Raw genomic sequence first — 18,769 nt, forward strand, 5'->3', positions numbered from 1 at the left:
TTGGCAATTTATGGCGTGGTATTTCCCCATTAGAGAATCCACCTCAGTGAAAATGACCGTTGACATGTTGACACACGAGTGATGATGACTTACACTTGATTGTTTATTGTAACATGAGGTGTGCAGGCAAAGAGGAAGTCCATTTCTAACTTCCTGTTTCTATGGGTAAGTATTAAATTACTCTCACTGTAATTGTTTTAGAGACAGTCGACTTGTTTACGCCCAAACTATTCAGCCGTGACCGTGCAGAGGCGGGGGATCGACAGTTACCATGGGGACATAATGCACACATTAGCAAACACTGTCAAGTTTTAATTCTGATTTTTAATAAAAACGGTGCAGGCGACTCATTCAAAAGTTGTTGTCCAATGCAAGTGTTATTTGAGAGGGACTTGCTCAACAGAACAGAGCTGCTCACCTGCTATACCTCCAACTAAATCACTTCTTTATGTTCAGATTGTGTTAAAACCAAGCGCAGATTAAAGTCTAACTTGAGTAACAGCTTCAGACAGAGCAGTGCCTCCTGTTAGCCTCACCCAGGAAATAATGATGGCATCAGTTGCAAAAGACCAATTAAACATCCTCTGTAATCCAAAATGTTCTTGTAAGACAAGAAGTTGACACAAAATACAGTTGAATCTATGCAGAAAGAACAAAAATGTGGCTGTTTGCTGCAGGTGTTCCAATCAGTAGGAGCAAATAAAGGGTGCTCTTGGAAAAAAGGATCAAAACTCAAGACACAACGGATTCCAGGCACTCCAAAACAGTAGAAAAAGTTAACACATTGCACGAGGAAAAATATAATTAAAAGGCCTTTATTTGAATGGCCAAAGCCAACATGTTTCGACCTTAACTGGTCTTCATCAGGGCTTGATTAAAAATACAGTTGTTTGAGGCGTGTTTAATGCATAAACGAAATGCCACAAAGGCTCCCTCTTTTGAATGAGCATCTTAAATGAGGCATAAAACAATAGCTGGAAGTTAATTAGCCACATAGTAAACAGAACACTATTGTTACTCAAATTCTTCTGAACTTTTAGCCATGTTATAAATGATTACCTCATCAAAAATATACCTGTTTTGTTTCATTTACACATGTTAGAGTTTATTTTTTAGTATTTATTATTAATCTGTCCACATCTCCAAAGCTCAAAATGCTCCGTTCCACCTTGTGATGTCATGAATTAGTAGTCTTCAAGTTAACAAGTACTTTTTTACTTTTTGTTCCATAAAGACTAGGAATTCCATGGCTGAAATTGTCCAAATTATTCTAATGAAAGTGTATGGAGTTTAAAAACACAGTGTGACGCTTCTTGTATGACCAAGACCAATGACATCACAAAGTGGAACAGAGTGTTTTCTGTTTGAGAGAAGAACTAAATCCACTCCAATCCAATCCAACTTTATTTGTATAGCACATTTTATAAACAAAACCGTTTCCAAAGTGCCAAAAATAATAAAATCAATACATAAAAGCAGTGCTAAAAAATAAAATAGATAAAAACAATAAATAAATAAATGAATAAAAAATAAAGCCTAAATATGCACGGTTTGTGTGTTAATCAACATGTGTGAAAGAAACAAAACACAACTTCAGGTATGTTTGGGACGAGGAAATAACATAACATAGAATTGCGTAATATGGGACCTTTAACATCTGTTTCTGAAACTTTATAAATTGCTAATTTATTAAACCAATTGTTTTAAATGTCCTAATCGCGTCATGAATATTTGTTAACATGTGACTGGTTCACTTCTGCTCAGGTAGAACTGCCACCGCCTCTGCTAAGCTTTTGAACTCTTGATATATGAATTTTTTGAAAAGGCATTATGGGCATCTGAGCCTCTGCTTCCTGTTCTCCCAAGGCACTTTTTGACCACTTCCTCTTCTTCAGGGAAAAAGCAGAAGTGTTCACTGTTTTTATGCTCTAGTCTTGACTTTTCAACTTCACGCTCCAGCTTGAAATCTGAGCGAAGGCATCATGGAGGTAAGACATAACTGGTGATTTAATGTAATTTACATCCTGGTTTTGATTTAGCTTCATCCCAAATCTTTTTTGTTTTTTTTATAATACCGGTCAAAAGTTTTAGAACACCCTAATTTTCCCAGTTATTTATTGCAATTCAAGTCGTGCAAGTCCAAAGAAGAGCTTGAAATGGTACAAAGGTAAGAACTGAACAGTCAGAGGTTAAAAAAAAAAAAAAAAGATAAAAGATAACAAAACACAAGCTCGAAGCTCTGCCTACCTCAGAAAAAAGATGGTAAACTTGAAAACATGGAGTGTCCAGCACAGTCTCCAGACTTAAACCCCACTGAGCTGGTTTGGGATGAACTGGAACAGAAGAGTGAAAGTCAAGAAACCTACAAGTGCCACACATTTATGGGAACTTCTGCAAAAGACTTGGGAAGAACTTTCTGAAGAATATTTGATTTCTATTGTAAAAAGAACGAGTGTGTTCAGCTGTTATATCTGCCAAAGGTGGACGCTTTCATGAATCAAAAGTTTAGAATATGTTTTGGTCAGTAGTAAACAGTAAAAAATTGGAAAAAAGTGTGTTGTTCTAAAACTTTTGACCGGTCGTGTTACTATGTGTTACTTATGTTTAGAAAATTAATTTTGTCTTCTTTTTTTATAACAATACTTTGTACAATGTTTGTCTAATTAGCAGAGAACACAAAGAAAATATCTCATTTACGTGACATGTTTTGTCAGTAGCAAAGTCAGAGGTGTCAGCTGACTGCAGTGATATATCTCTTATTTAGACTTAGACAAACGTTACTGATCCACAAGGGAAATTACTTGGACACAGTAGCTCACACATTACAATATAATATAATAACAAAGAGTAAAAATATAAATAGTAATAATTCTAAATAAGTAGCAAAAATATCAAGAGACTGGTGTCAAATAAGACACAATTAGATAAAGTATAAGTACAAGTGAACGTAAAAATGCAATAGAAATAAGTAATAAAAATGTCTCAGCAATATACAAGCAAATATGGTGCGAAGATGATACGATGATTGACAGGACATAGGGTTATCTGTTACATAATGGTGAGTTGTTGTATAGTTGTAGGGAGTATTATATGTGACATAAACGTGACTTGTATGGAGTATGGTTTGAATGTAGTCCTGTATCTCTCACTGTCGGAGAATGAGCTCCTCTGTTCCTCTATAGTCTGGTGCAGTGGGTGAGTTGTTGTACAGTTGTAGGGAGTATTTTCTGTCCCTGTACAGTCTGGTGCAATGGGTGAGCAGGAGTGTCCGTGATGGAGAGCGGTTTGTCCAGTGTCCTCCTGTCCAGCTCACTGCCGATCGATCACGTGCCCAGCTTAACAGATCAGTTTGTTACAGTATTGCAACACTACTGGCAGATTGTGTGCTAACTGCCTTTCCAGGAAAATATATCGAGAGAAAAAGTAAATAAGAATGTATTATTTTGATATAAATTAATTAAATGGGACTACTCACACAACCCATGATTAAAAAAGTGAAATTAGTTATGCAAGCTGTGATTTGTGAAATAAAAAGAGAAAAAAAAAAGTATGAACTACTATAAGGGACGGGCTATTATTCTAATTAAAGCCAATCAGACTAATAAAAGTTTTTTTTTTAGAATTAGAAAAAGCATTAGGTGGGCGAAATGCTCTTAACTGTTCAAAATCAGGAACAGGTAGAACTAAACCAGGACTAATCACGACCCAACCAGACTCATGCAGGACTAAACCAAGACCAAACTAGGACTGAATGTGGACTAGACCATAGCTAATCTTATTATACATTGCAGGATTCCCCGGTGGATGGAGGTGTCTTGTTAGTCCACGAGTTCACTGAAGGAAAGCACCAGTATGAAGTTAAGAGTGTCATCAAACAAAAAGGAAAAAGGAAAAAAGAAGAGGAATATTTCATCCGGTAATGATTATCTTTTTGTCTTTTACTCAAATATTTGAATACAAAGTCATAAAAAGTTTTATGGGTTAGGAGTTGATCTTTCCAGTACTCAGATTAGGTTCTTTCTTCCGCTTTAAAAATCTTATTAAAAAAACAAAAACAAAAAAGATAGCTTCAGTCACAGACAACAAGGTGAGGGGCAACTGCCATTACCAGATTTGGTCCCTTTTTAATTTAACTTGTTTAACTTTTTAAAATGTGTTCATTAAATATTCTGTCTGCTGTACACAGCCTCTGTAAAACATCTGTACCCCGAGAGAAAGTTGGATCGAACAACCAATGTATCTGGGCACACAAGGTTTGAAAAATGGTGCCAAATAAGATAAGGTTCTAAATCAGGCAGTAGCGTGTTATTTTCATTTTTAGTTTCATTTTATCTGAGTGGTTTCCGTGGTGGTTGAGTGGTTTCCATAGTAGTTGAGTAGTTTCTGTGTTATCTGAGTGGTTTTTCACGGAGCTGAGTGTTTTTCATGGTATCATAGTAGTTGGGGAGTTTTCATGGTAGTTGAGTGGTTTCGTGTTATATGAGTGGTTTTTGTAGTAGCTGAGTGGTAAAATGGTCAAAGCCACTGACCTACAGGTTGGCAATGCAATTCCAGCTCCCCCTAGATCAGGGGTGCCCAATACGTCGATTGCAATCTACCAGTCGATCCCCAAGTTAGTGTGGGTAGATCGAAGTGTCATAGTACTCGTCTCGGACTTGATAGCGTTTGGACTCGATCTTGTCTCTCACTCGAGGTTTGACACTCGACAAGTGCAATCATATTTCATTACAGCTACTGCTATCAGCAATAAACTTGTACCGGTGTAAAGGTTTCAAACTACCCCTGGTTTCAAACTACCGGGGGTAGCTTGAAGCTGGTTTGAAATTACCCCCCGGTAATTTGAAAACGCTACCCCGCCTTAACCCTAACCGTAACCCTAACCCCCGGTAATTTGAAACTGGGGGTAGTTTGAAACCTTTACACCGGCACAAGTTTATTGCTGATAGCAGTAGCTGTAATGAAATATGATTGCACTTGTCGAGCTGGTTTCAAATTCCCGGGGGGGTAATTTTTTATGTGCGGGATCGCGCAGTCTCACTGCAGCCTGAGCGCTCAGTGGAACCCGCGGATACTGTGCGGCACATCACAAACACACTCCCTGCGCGCGCCTTGTCTGCAACAGCATGCGCCCTCGTGTACCAGCGTGTATCACAGGGCAGGTTAAACTTTTAAAACATACTACCTGTCCATCTGCCTCACGTCAGCACGCCGCCCCTCGCCTTTTCACGCTCTCGCTCCTCCCCGTGTATAGTGCACACAATCTCCCTCCTCAATGCGCACTGATTAAAAGAGCAAGACGAAATGCGAAGCAAAAACTAACCTAAATTAATGTTACAGTGTTGGCACAGAGGATGCCTACAGCACAGAACAGATCTACTGTGACATGTGGTTGAAGTTTGCTTAATAAAAGTGCACAAATGCATCTGTATTTGTCACTATGTGCGTTCGGTAAATGTGCAAAGGCTGTTAAATCCCACTGCAAAAACAGTAAGAAAATGTAACTCCAGTTAGGAACTTGAACAAACAGGTATACAAATCCAGTCCCATTTCTTCATTTTTTTTTTTTCAAATTTTTCTGTAAAGTGCCAGAGAAAGTTCTCTTAAAAGGGGTTCTCAAACTGTGGGTGAGGGTCCAAAAAGGGGTGCAGGATGTTTCAGTGCAGTAGGCCTACAGTTTGCTTGGCTTTGTATTAGGTAGATAATTTTGACATGGTCATTTTATAAGTAGCTCACATGCTGAAAAAGTGTGGGCACCCCTGCCCTAGATGAATGCTGCCATTGTGTCCTTGGGCAAGAGAGATAACCCTTCTCACCCCTGAAGTGCTTGCATACAATGTAGTTTGCTTTGGTTTCCCCCAACCTCTAAAACTGACATGGCGTTTGATGCCTATGTTCTGTCTGGGCCCACAGTTGAAACACACACATGATGGAGATAGAGTCTTTGAGAGGCAAAAATTACAGATATTCACTGACACTAACAGACAGACAGATGACAAAAACAAACTTAAGAACCCATCAAAATAAGACAGTGTTTTTGGATTTTGGAGGTAGAAAGAAACCCAAAAAACAAAACAAAAAAAAAAAAAGGATTGAACCCCTCTCTTGTGATTTTAATAGTAATAATGTATTTGGTGCTTTTCAGGAGAGGAGATAGGCTGAGGATGGTGAACAACAGTGAAATAGAGGATGTGCCTCCAGAGCAGCTGGCAGAAATATTGGCCAAGGGCAGCCCCATGCTGGTGAGACTGCCCTATATCCACTCTAATCTATTTGAACAACTGCACCTTAGTAAAATTAGTACTGAAGTCAAGTTTTGTATTTTGTTTTATTTCATTTTTTCATGTTTTGCATGTTTTTATATTGTGCTGATTTTATTACTTGGTCCCCGAAGGGTTGACCAGGTTTTGTATTCACCCTGTGTGTCTGTGTGTCTGTCCACCCGCGATAAGTCCACCATTTATGGACTGACTGACACCAAATTTGGTACGTGGGTCAAGCCCCCGTGCCCGATGCCGCAAAAAAAAGTTTGGTGATGATCCAAGGTCATTTGAGGTCACATGGGTCAGTTGAAAGGTCACGCCATTATAAAGGATCGGCAATTTCATCAATTTCTGAACCATCTGCGAGCTAAAATATTCACCCAGTCATCACATAAGCTGGCACACACATTACCAGGGTATGGGCTGGGCTCCTCATAAGCTGCTTCCGTGGTGATGAACTGCCACCACCGATGCCTCATGGGGGACCAGGTCGCTGTCTCTGATTGTGCTTGTTGGCATTTTGGTCACCTTGAGTGATGTAAAGGGCTCTAAAAATAAAGATTTAATGACACCAGGCAGCGGGTCAGGAGATATGGTAACTCATTCAAAAGGGTCACAGGTCAGCTCTGGTCCAACCTTCTTGCCCCGGAGTCCTGGAGACGTACAGAGATGGGAGACTGCACCCGATGACCTCCTCTGTCTCTGGCAGTGACCCCGGGGTACCACACCGTGATGAAGGTGGTGAGGATGGACTCAGTGATGGCCGTGTATATCTGCACCGTGATTTGGTCTGGCAACTTTGCTTTCTTCACCTGAAACATGAAGTAGGAAGAGAGATAGTCCACAGGGTGTCAGTCAGGGCGAGGGGGGACGGGGGGCTGTGAAGTCCACCATCATCTCCATTGTCTTCTGGGCATTGAGCTTCAGGTTGTTGCCACGGTAACAGGTCAACAGCCAATCCACCTCCCTCCTGCAGGACTCATCGTCGTCCATGAAGAGCCTGATGAGAGTGGTGCCACCTGAAATCTTGACCAGCTTTACGCAGAGGTGGTGCATTCGTTGTACAGAGAGAAGAGCAGGGGGAAAGTACACAGCTCTGTGGAGACATTTTTCCTTATCCACATATGCTGACTCCAGTCTTTCAGAGAGGTAGAGCTCCCCGGGCAGGTAGAGTTGGGCAGGTTGAGCAGAAAGAGGTGGAGTAGAGCAGGGAGGATGGTGTTGAATGAGTTGAAATCCACAAACAGGATCCTGGTGTAGAGGGAGTCCAGGTGGATGAAATGAGCTGGTTTGATGCATTGTCTACGGAGCATGTAAATGTTAACAGATCCAAATAATTACTGTTGATATGTTGTTGTGGTCAGACATTGCATAAGACGATTAGGAAGAAGCAGCCCGTGGAAAAGAAGCCTTCAGATGAAGATGTGATGGTTCCAATCTCTAAAGAAGAGCGTATACTGTGCTTCAATCGGATGATGAGGAGAGAGGAGGAACAAGAACAAGAAAACCTTCTACCCACAGGGAAAGGTAAGCAACATTCAGTCAGGCATTCCACAGTCACACAGTAATACGGTAAATTTGTGAGTTTAAAAATATAAATCTGTTTCCTCATCTTGTTCTGTTTCATTAAAAACCTCAGTTCTGGCCTATTTTTCCTAAAATGCTTAATTAAAATGACTCCTAATTCAAACTGATTCAGTGTCTGAACTCTCTGGAGTACAAACAAATGGCTGGGCTCTTTGTGAAGCTGAGGCTCTGTAGTTTTAAACTCTGCTGTTTGATCTACCCTCAATAGGCTATAAGTGGAACAAGCTCTGCACTGAGGAATATCAGATTTTGATCTTAGGGTTAGATTTTAATTCATGGGCTTGGAGTACAAACTGATCCTGATTCGTTCCAGAATGGTTGAAATGACTGAAAAATAAGTGGGTTACAGCTTTCCATTAATGTTTTACATGCCATGAGCTTGATAGCTCCCTTTTATCACATGGTGGACAAAAAGAAATTAAGAAAAAGTACAAGGGCCTCTGTCTCTTAATGCATTTTTTTATGTTTTGTGTGAATTGAATGCAATTGGAAAAAAAACACTATCTTTGTTATAAGCAGGTAAGGCATCAATACAGACGCAATCCTTCTCTCTATATTTTATAAAATAAGAGAAAAAAGAAAAAAAACCTACCAATGCTTCTGCAGGTGAAGAGGATGAGTGTACAGAGGACGATGAGCAGAGTGACTTCCTGGTGGTGTCGATGATGAAAACCACAATCTCTGTGATAACTGGAAGGAGCTGTGACCCCAAAGATCACTGCTACGAGTGTTCACAAGATGAGTGCAAATACAACGACATCGTCATGATGACTGAGTCCAGCTCCGTCACACTAGGTGAGTCACACTTCCCATAAAATATTAATATTAATAAATGCTAGACTACACAGACTAATACTAAGTGATCATGTTGAGTGTTGGTGAGTTTGCACTTGTCCTGGTTAAGGCCTGGTTAAGTTTTTCTTATGGTCTAGGTTTAGTTCAAGGTGTAGTATTTTGAGATATTTATGTCATGTATCTGCTCTCCTCAACAGTCACGTGTAAAAGAGGAGGTTTGGTGTTTACCAAAACCACCACTGGAGGTTGGTTAGCTGTTAGCTCAGATGCTATTTTTACACATTAATAAAATGCCAAATGGTTTAGACACAAGACTTTGTCCTCGCCTAAATGTGGTCAGTGCGTTGGCATCATTTTATACCCTCTTGATTAGTCATAATTTGCCCTTTTTGTGGCTATAGGAAAAAATACAGGGGACTGGCTCCGGTGTTGCAAAATCTTGTCAGACTAGTTGAGTTGCAAAGTGGTCATAGCATTAACATTAGCATTAGCATCAAACGTCATGTCTTTTTATTATATGCATATGTCTATGGTTGTCCCAGCTGGAATGGATCCTTCTGAGACAATGTCCAATCTTAATATTGGTCAGTTTAAAAACAAATACAAGCACGTACGAAGAAGTGAGGAGAAAATTCAGTTTGTCGACTGGACAAAAGTTAGTTTGGTTGAAGACGTTTGTCCTGTACAGGGTGTGGGGTCTAATTAGCATAACAATTCATGGCCATAATGGAGCTTCCACACCTCTGAACCTCACCTGGCTACACCTGTTGTTCTCTTGTTTGTTTTGAATTAGTTTTGAGGATGGAGTTGTAAATAGGAGATAGATGGTGTCTGAGGCCTCCATTTCTGTTTAGAGAAGGATTCTCTTTCTTAACAAAAATGGCTTCTTTCACTCCCCTCTCAAACCAATGTTTCTCTCTGGCTAAAATCTGTACCTCGCTGTCCTCAAATGAGTGACCTGTGGCCTTTAAGTGGAGATGTACAGACTGAGGTCCACTGCTGCAAGTAGTCTGCTATACATCTCCACTTAAAGGCCACCGGTCACTCATTTGAGGACAGTGAGGTACAGATCTGTACAGGTCAATAGGCCTAACAAACAGAAACTGTAAACAAGTAGGTGTGTTAGTTTCAGTTAGTTAGTTCCTCCCTGCAGATATAAGGAAGCGTCCACCAGCATCTGCCCAGAACTGAAGAAGCAGCTTGGATGAGCTGTGAAACGTCTTCAACCAAACTAACTTTTGTCCAGTCGACAAACTGAATTTTCTCCTCATGGATTCTACCTGGACGACTGAGCGATTCTTCACACACATACGAAGAACTCACAAGGCACTAGGTAAAAGACTGCAATAACACACCAACTATAGTGTATTAACTCCTCTTATGGATACTTTGGTGATTGAAATTACATTTGAATTAAAATGAATATATTAGAATGATTATATTGAAAATAACAAATTCTTCTTGGAGTTAATGATGATGGTAAAGTGGAAGATTCCAGCTAGCATACATGGTGGTTCGTATGTAGAATATTGTTCTATGAAAATTACAAAAATGAGCTGTAGTGACCCTGAGTTGATGTCTGAAACTGTGAGAAGCACTCCCTTCAGGTAGGTGGTTCCAACAGGTAATAAACTGGCCTTTACTACAGACCTTTTGAAAAAAATCCTCTAGATCTCAGAAACTCTTCCTGCTAGATGCTTCTGGGTTGCATTCACGTTCCTCACAGACTGGCATAGTAAACATCTTAGTCTCAAAACACACAAAAAGATGCAACTCTAGGAAAGTTTTGTTTTGTCTTTAGACTCCAGTCTAAAGACATCTGTAATTTTGGATAAATTGTTTACATTTCATTCTGCTAATATATTGATGACTCATTCACATAATATTATTATAGCTACAATCATACATACTGTATATTAAACCTAATGTTCTTTTTTTTCCTATTTAAAGCATCTTTTTATATTTCAGTTACACTTAGTCTTTCTGCAGAGCTTTTAGTAGCATTAAATAAGTTCTTTCTACTTTTCAAACATGTCAACATTTTTTTTTTGTCCTCTGTTGTGTTCTGCACTTTACCTGTAGTTTCAGATTTTGTTTTTTGTGGTCATTGTAATGTAGTTTCACTTTCAGCCTTGTCTAACACATATGGTGCTCTGCTTTTTTCAGTTCCCAGAGGAGGAGGCTCTTTCCGGTGTCTTAAGTTCAACGAGGTCGAGGTGACGACTCAGACTTTTCGATACCTCCACTGCCTGTGTGACCAGAAGCAGGTCTACATGTCCGATTACCCAGGTCTGACCCACCACAAGGATCTGCTGTTGGCCAGTGTGGGAATTTACTAAATACAGCCAGTATTAATATGGACATATTTTACCACAAAAATAATCGGCCTACCAACTCCAACTCTCTCACATCTAAACTGTAAAACCATCACACACTCTATAACAAAGGACCACACACTCACCCATGTACTGTTTTTTCACTGCGCTTTGGGTGATGAATACACTGAACACACTATAAACCACATCCTTCTGTTCTGTTCAGATGATATATTTTGCTTGCATCATGTCTTCTCTGTGTTCTCTGGACATATTAAGGGTGTATTCATACTAAACCAGGAGCTCTACATGCATGACTATGGCAGAATGTTCAGCTGTCACTATGGTGACATAATGCACACATTAGCAAAGATACTGTAGCTTTTTAAGTTTTTAGATAGTCTGAAAACTTAAGAAAAAATAGAAAATGGTTTTAAACAACACATTTTCACAAGCCTGGGTTAGTGTGCGTGTGATCAACTCTGAAACTGCTGGCTAATACTAGCTGACTTGTGATTGATGTAATGTGTGAGAGACTTTTTCAACAGCACAAATCATCTCAACTGTTGTAGTTACTAAGGTTATGTTCAGACTGCAGGGCTTAATGCTCAATTCCGATTTTTTTGTGAAATCCGATGTTTTTGCGAGGTTGTTCACATTTCCAAATAAATGTGACTTGTATGTGATCTCCAGTGTGAACAGTAAACGGCCCAAAAGTGTCCCGCATGTGCACTGGAGACACAATGTCGTCAACCGCAGAGAGCGTGCTCTGTGTTTACGGAAGTTGTCCAAACATGGACGCGAGCATTGAGCACCTGGCGATTTTAAAGTTCCTCTCATACCAGAGTCAGAACATGAACAACTTACTTGTTTTAAGGAGACTGAGAAGAAGGACAAGGTTTTTGGTCATGCCGTTTCGTGGGGCAGTGGCAGCGACGTCCGTTGAAAGGAACGTGTGGATGTGGAGATGTAGCCAAGAGTGGTGAGTGGTGATGTGCTTCGCTTCAGTGACACGGAGTTCATTAACAGTTTTCCACCTACTTCAGCGCAGAATAGTGACGTTTGTGGCTTGTTGATAACGTGTAGGTCGGATGAATGCACTTTGGCCGTTCAGACTGAAGTCACATGTCAAAAGATCGGATATGTATCGGTTTCAGGAGCACATATCCAAGTGGCCTGGGTCGCATTTGAAAAAATCAAATCTGTATCGTTCAGACTGTCATTAAAAGATCAGATACAGGTCACATAGGGGCCGAAATATTGGATTTGGGTCACTTCGGGCTGCAGTCTGAACATAGCCTAAGTCAGTGCCTTCTGGCCAGATTGTGTTATACTAAAACGCAGTGCAGGTATTCAGTATTTAGTATTCTTCTCAACACTCACTGTCAGAGGAGAAATTATACTGACTAAAATAATGACACATAAATAGTTTACTTTACTTTTCTGAAATAAAAATAAATATTGAATGCTTTCAGAGCGGGTCACCCTGTACTACTACAAGTCTGATAAGTCTGATAACAAGACCAGCGGGATGCCTGTGGTGGTAAACTTCAGTGAGTCCAACTGCTTCCTCAAGTGCTGCAAAGTCAGAGATGACGACATCCAGCTCCGAGTCGAGGTAAAACAAACATTTAAAAGGTCATATTTAGGCTGCACCATTTTGAGAAAAAAAATATGTATTGCAAGTTTTCTGACAAGCGCTCTGATTTATGTTTTAATAATAGGATTCTGTTCAAAGTTCACATTTTAAACATGTCCAGAAGAATTGACAAAAAGACTAAAACATGAACTGACTAATGCAAGAATCATATTTCAGAACATGCTTGTTTGGATCTAAACTACAGGGAGCTACTTTTTACTTCACAAATTGCAGGCTTTGCGATTCACTAATTTTGTCCAAGATTTTGATATGATGTAAATTAATTTTACATCCCTAAATCATATTCATTCTAAAACTACAGTGACAATGTTTGTGACAGGGCAAGTATAACAGCGCAAACTTCTGCCAAAGCAACAGAAGCAAACTGTTCACTTGGTTTTGCAATGTTTATTTCCTTTGTATTTATTTATAAGAATTGAAAAGTGTAAATAAGACAGATTAGCCTTGGGATCATTTCCATCTGCAGACCCCCAGGCAGGTTGATGTTACAAAAGTGAAAACTTAAAAAATAAAAGGTTGCACAGCTCAAATTTATGTTGCTCCAGAGGACATATAGACATGGACAATAGCCATAATCCTTCAGAGAGGGTACGCCTGAACACGGCTCCTGTTAAATGTCCCAAAGGTCGAGTCAAATGCAGAGAATTATCCATAGGGATCAATAAAATGTACATACTTATTTCCTCAAAACACTGCTAAGTTATTAAAGATTTAAGATATGTGTACTGTTCTTCAAACTACAGAACTGTATGAAGAAAATTTAAAATATTATGAGACTTATTACATCTAATTAAAGGACCAACCAGGATATCTACTTAACTGTTATCATGGAACCAATATTAGATACAGCCAATTTTTCAGAACTGGTGCTGATATTCGAGATCAGTATCGGTACTGGTGCATACCTGTTCTTTACCCGACTTTTATCTTTGTATAGAGGCTTTGCACAATCACGTGACCCCTATAGCAACGGTACCTACGCCGCCACAACACCGGGCACGCTATTGCCATTGACTTCAGTAGCATCGAGAAACATGGGCAGGTTTTGTTGTGTATCTGGCTGTTCTAGACTCTCTAAAAGTGATAAAATGAATCGTTTCTTCACTATTCCTCTGGAAATTACTCATCATGGAGCTCAAACAAGGGAATTATCGAAAAAAAGACGCGGATTATAGCTAGCAAAAATAAACCACAAAGAGATTTCCTCTGGTACCATCAAGACACCCGAAGTTTCATCAAGGTATTTGCTATTTAAATTGTTTCATAGCTTATTTAATGAAAGAAACACATTTACTGAACTAAAATTTCATTAATTTATCCAGGAAAACCCGCACTAGTTTACGATTCAACGAACTCACATTGGGCTCTTATGATCAACATGGCGCACGAGTCGAAGAGTCTGTGAGCCGAACCTCGAAAGAATCGACATACACAGATCCTCAAGAACGTTAGAAAGATCCGCTCACAAAAAGCGATTAATTCTAGAAGACATAGTTGTGGATAAGCAAGACAATAAAGAAAACATGGGTCCTACGACGAGTGACATGTTTATATGTGCGCTGGAAGATACAGTTTCTACTGCCACTCACACTGCAAATCTTTTCTTTTTAAATTTTAGTTCAGTAAATGTGCTTCTTTCATTAAATAAGCTATGAAACAATTTAAATTGCAAATACCTTGATGAAAGTGATGTGAGTGTGTCTTGATGGTACCATAGGAAATCTCTTCGCGGTTTATGTTCTCTAGACATAATTCCTGTGTTATTTTTTTTCAATAATTCCCTTGTTTGAGCTCCTGATGAGTAATTTCCAGAGGAATAGTGAAGAAATGAATCGTTTTATCCCATTCAGAGCGTCTAGAACAACCAAATACACAACAAAACCTGCTCCGATGCTACTGAAGTCAATGGCATAGCGTGCCCAGTGTCATGGCGGTGTAGGTACCGTTGCTATAGGGGTCACGTGACGGTGCAAAGCCTATATTTGTGTTTGTACTTGAGAAAAATTCTGTCTTGCCCCAGAACAGATATAAGCAACTCCTGAGGGCAAAATAAGTCAGCTGTGTGCTGTCTGCATCTAATCATAAAATGTTGTTAGTTGTTGTTAGTATTATCATGACGGCAAACCTCCGCTCTGGCCATCGTTTAAAATGAGTTCTGTTTTTCACATTTTAAAGACAAAATAAAAATCAGGTTCAGCGCCTTAAACTGACAAAATGACAAACAGATTTTCCTTTGTGAAATGTTGCAGACATGTGAAAAGCAGAAATTGAGGAGCATTTCGAAGAATGACCATGAAGCTCTGGCCTTTGTTTTCTATATGAAGAGTGAACGCACCAGAGGGACCACGTTTGAGTCTGCTCTCCACGTCGGATGGTTCATCGAAACCACTGAAGTCAACACTCCGAGAATGGCAAAAGAGGGAGAGCGATTCATCATTGTCATTGAAAAAAAAAGAGCCTAGTACCAGTTACAACCATCAGGGGTGCCATGGATTTTAAATGAGTTCAGCGCTTAAAAAAAAAATCTCTAAAGTCTAGTCTGAAGAGAATACGAAATAGTCACATCACAGTTAAAGAAGGCAAGAGGAAACTACTTTTTGGAGAATATTCAACAGGCAAACGGAAATCCTCAAAAGTTTGACTGATTGATTGATTAATGTATTTCGCTCACTGTCAGAATGTTTTTCTAGGTATTTTTGAGCTATAAAACCATCTGTAATTGAATAAATGTAAAGTAGAGCTGTTTAATGTCATACTGTGGAACATTCATACCATTCCAATGATTTATCCATAGAAACAAGCAGGTGACACGACCCAAAATTATAAAGCTGCACAGTTTAACAAATAAATAAATAAGGAAGTGCGTGTGTGCTCACTTCCTATTTGGAACAGGACCACCAGGGAGTTAGCTCTGTCCATTTACATATACAATCTATGGTTTTACCTCATTTGTGTCCCTAATCAATCTTAAATGTCTGAAAAAATAAATGAGTTATATATATTCCTATTATTTCTTTATTTGTTTTCTATATTTTCTATATATACCAATCTTTGTGCTGCATCATGTATGTAATTCATTTGTTTTCTTTTATATTTTTATTTGTTTCATTCATGAAAAATGAATATATAATAATGTTTTATACATCAATGTAAATGAAAAGGAGCAGAAATATGTATAGACTTGTAATATCTGCCCTCTTTTCATACAAAATTAAACATTTTAACACTTCAACGGTTCCAACTTAATGTATAGCAGCTAAGCAACTTATTTACATGACATACACAATATTAAATACTTTTTAATTAATACAAAAGGACCGTTACTCTATCATATTTAACATTTCTTTTAACCGCTTGAATAGAAGTATTATGAAAAGTATTATGCAATTAAAGTTTGTTGATGAATAAAGCTAATTAATCGCTTTTTATACTTGCTTTGTGTACCACCTTAAACAGCTCCCCTGCAACAAACTGCTTATAGATCTTGAGTGATGGGGCTGCAAGATTCATCACAATCAAATCGAAATCGCGATTAGAAAGAAAGGAGTTAGAAATTCTGCATAAAAAGTGCCAGCTGAATAAGAACTGTACAAATGATGAAATTTTGAAATGTGATGTTTTTAGTTTATATTTCAGTCTTTTTGTCAATTCCTCTGAACATGTTTAAAATCCTGTCGAATCACAATCTCAACGCTTTCAAAATCACATTTAGATTTTTTTTTTTCCAAAACTGCTCAGACCTATTGAGTGATATAGGATAAATGTATAAAAAGTTAAAGTTTAAGTTAAAATTAAAGGTCCTTTATAATGCAAAAATGACACTTGTGAGCTTTAAGCCATGTTGGAATGTTGTTATCTTTTCAAAAAAAAAAAAAAAAAAAAAAACTTGTGTCTTGTTTCACACATGTTTGAGAAACCCTTTATTTTAGTCTGCCTACATTTTCAAAGCTCAAAACGCTCTGTTCCATTTATAGTGAAATAACTTGATTATCTCCTCGCAATTTAGCTTGTTTAAAGTCCTTTATTCGTAACTTAAAAGGGAAAATTCTCATCCAGGTCCTGTCATTTTGATTAGCAATGCAGTCACAGTTGATAGTTCTATACATCCATGGCAGTTCAAAGCAGTTACCCCTTTTGTTAACTCTTTAAGACACAGCCCCTGTTATAAGTTTTGTGTTACCAGAATGGCAATGACCAAGTGACAATGTATGACTAAACACTCTGTATAATGCCGTAGTAATGTTTACTATTGCTGTAAAGTTTTGTCAGTGAAGAGTGAAGCGTTCCTGAGGAGGAATGGTGTGCAGTAAGAGGTTACCCACTGCTATACAAAGATCCCCCCGCTAAACTTTAAATTAATGTAACCTTTGATTTATTTTTATGCATATTATTTCATTTATTAATATTAATTTGTGTGATTATTATTTTATATATTGTTTGGATAAATAATTTATATTATTTTGCATTTATGTTGTTGACAGTTCATTGTTGCATTGTGTTGGGTTCTGTTATGTTGTTTAGTTGTTTCAGTGGAGCGTTTTTGGGCAGAAGAGTAGAGAGAGGTGTTGCTCAATAAAATGTATTGTACACTGTCCTGCCGTGTTGGTTTTAGTGAGCAAGGAAAACTACAAGAACCTACAATCATAACATCTAAGTGTAACCCGACATACCCACAGCCTTAAGATATCCACGTTTCCAAATACTCAATTACAAGTTCTACACTTCATCAGACTATTAATTAAAATCCTCTGCATAAATAAACTCAACTTTACAACATATAAGCCATAACTACTATAGAGCTACTACACATTTGTTTACATTTTACAGAAACAAAACTTAAAAACACATGACTAATTTGCATAAACTATAAAGCACTGAAAAAACAAACAAACAGCTAGTTCCTTGTGCACTGCTGCGGTCAGGTTCTGTCAGACTAAAGGACACGACTCGTGTGTTTTTTTCTGTGACAGAGGATGTGCTGCTTGTCAGCTTCTCCTGGAGGCAGCCTGAACAGAGGATCTTAAGAAAGAGGCTTGGAGAGTTAGAACAGTTCTCAGACATGTCTCTTTATTGGTTCAGGCAGGTACAGGTCTCAAGATTCAAGTTGATTCAGCATGATTTGCCTACGCGGCGTCTCTGTGCGTCGGTCGTCCCTCGACAATGCAGTTGACATTCCCCAACTGATGCACAGAAAAACTGGGTGCCTTTTATACCAGCATAACTGCTGAGTTAACATCTTCATGGAAACATACACAGCAGTTTTGTCCCAACACGTGTCCCATAACAGATAACATATTTTTGAAAGGAGGCGGGGCAGTTCATCTTTTGAAGCATGAAATGTCAGAGCCCAAATGAACTTTGTTCTTGTTCTCATCACCTCAAGAACAAGAATAGTGTTCTTATGTTCTTATGAAGTATAGATAGGCCTCCGCCTGCACCGCGTCTCAACTTCACTCACAAGGTGAACTCTTCTTTGAAGCAAGTGGTTTTACCTTTAACCAGTCAACTCTCCTTTGGATTTATTCATGCTTCAGTTTCTTAAAGACATATAATGGCTTGGCTTTTGCATATCTTCCAGAAGACCCGAGGTAAGAGCTGATATATATGTGTGTGTGTGCATGTGTGCGCGCGTATACATATATATATAGTTTATTTATACGTAACGTACTACATTTTATATAAATACAGAAGACATCAAATAGGCCTATATGAAGCAAGAGGTATACATGGGCATTAAGAAGAACTTGTTTAATGCTTGTTTGCTTTTGAATGATTAACCCGTATGTATGTACTAGTAGTGCCACATTTTTCAGGTGCGTGACATATCTGGATGATCACCACTCCCCTGTCATACCTGAAGCCAGAACCAAACAAGATTGTGCAATCAAATTTTATAAAAATTTTTTCTTTCTTTTTCAATTATGCACATGACCTTTTTCCCTTTCTTTTTTCATTGTAAGTAAGATGGAGAAAAAAGCATTTTGATTAAACAACCTTTGTTTAAGTTACAATGTCTCAATTAATCTATGGATGCAAGAGGATTCATTAAAATAAACGATAAATACATAAAAACATCTACAACAGGTGTATTAAATAGATTAGACAATGAGAAATCTCATATGTTGAGAGAGCAAGATTGATGAACAAATTTA

The 18,769-nt window shown here is 38.5% G+C and overlaps 1 protein-coding gene across 1 annotated transcript; it reads left to right on the top strand.

The window, feature by feature from the left end:
- Positions 1-1,819: 1,819 nt before the first annotated feature.
- Positions 1,820-15,849, top strand: LOC110161215 (uncharacterized). The gene is made up of 8 exons (XM_020925931.2): positions 1,820-1,988; positions 3,792-3,916; positions 6,143-6,239; positions 7,625-7,787; positions 8,454-8,642; positions 10,809-10,931; positions 12,433-12,575; positions 14,867-15,849. The coding sequence occupies exons 1-8, from the start codon at positions 1,983-1,985 to the stop codon at positions 15,077-15,079; spliced, it is 1,059 nt and encodes a 352-aa protein (XP_020781590.1). The 5' UTR covers positions 1,820-1,982; the 3' UTR covers positions 15,080-15,849.
- The last annotated feature ends 2,920 nt before the right edge of the window (positions 15,850-18,769 follow it).

Source organism: Boleophthalmus pectinirostris, unplaced genomic scaffold (genome assembly GCF_026225935.1).
Source record: "Boleophthalmus pectinirostris isolate CB_2022bp ecotype Guang Dong unplaced genomic scaffold, ASM2622593v1 HiC_scaffold_19, whole genome shotgun sequence".
Lineage (NCBI taxonomy): Eukaryota > Metazoa > Chordata > Actinopteri > Gobiiformes > Gobiidae > Boleophthalmus > Boleophthalmus pectinirostris.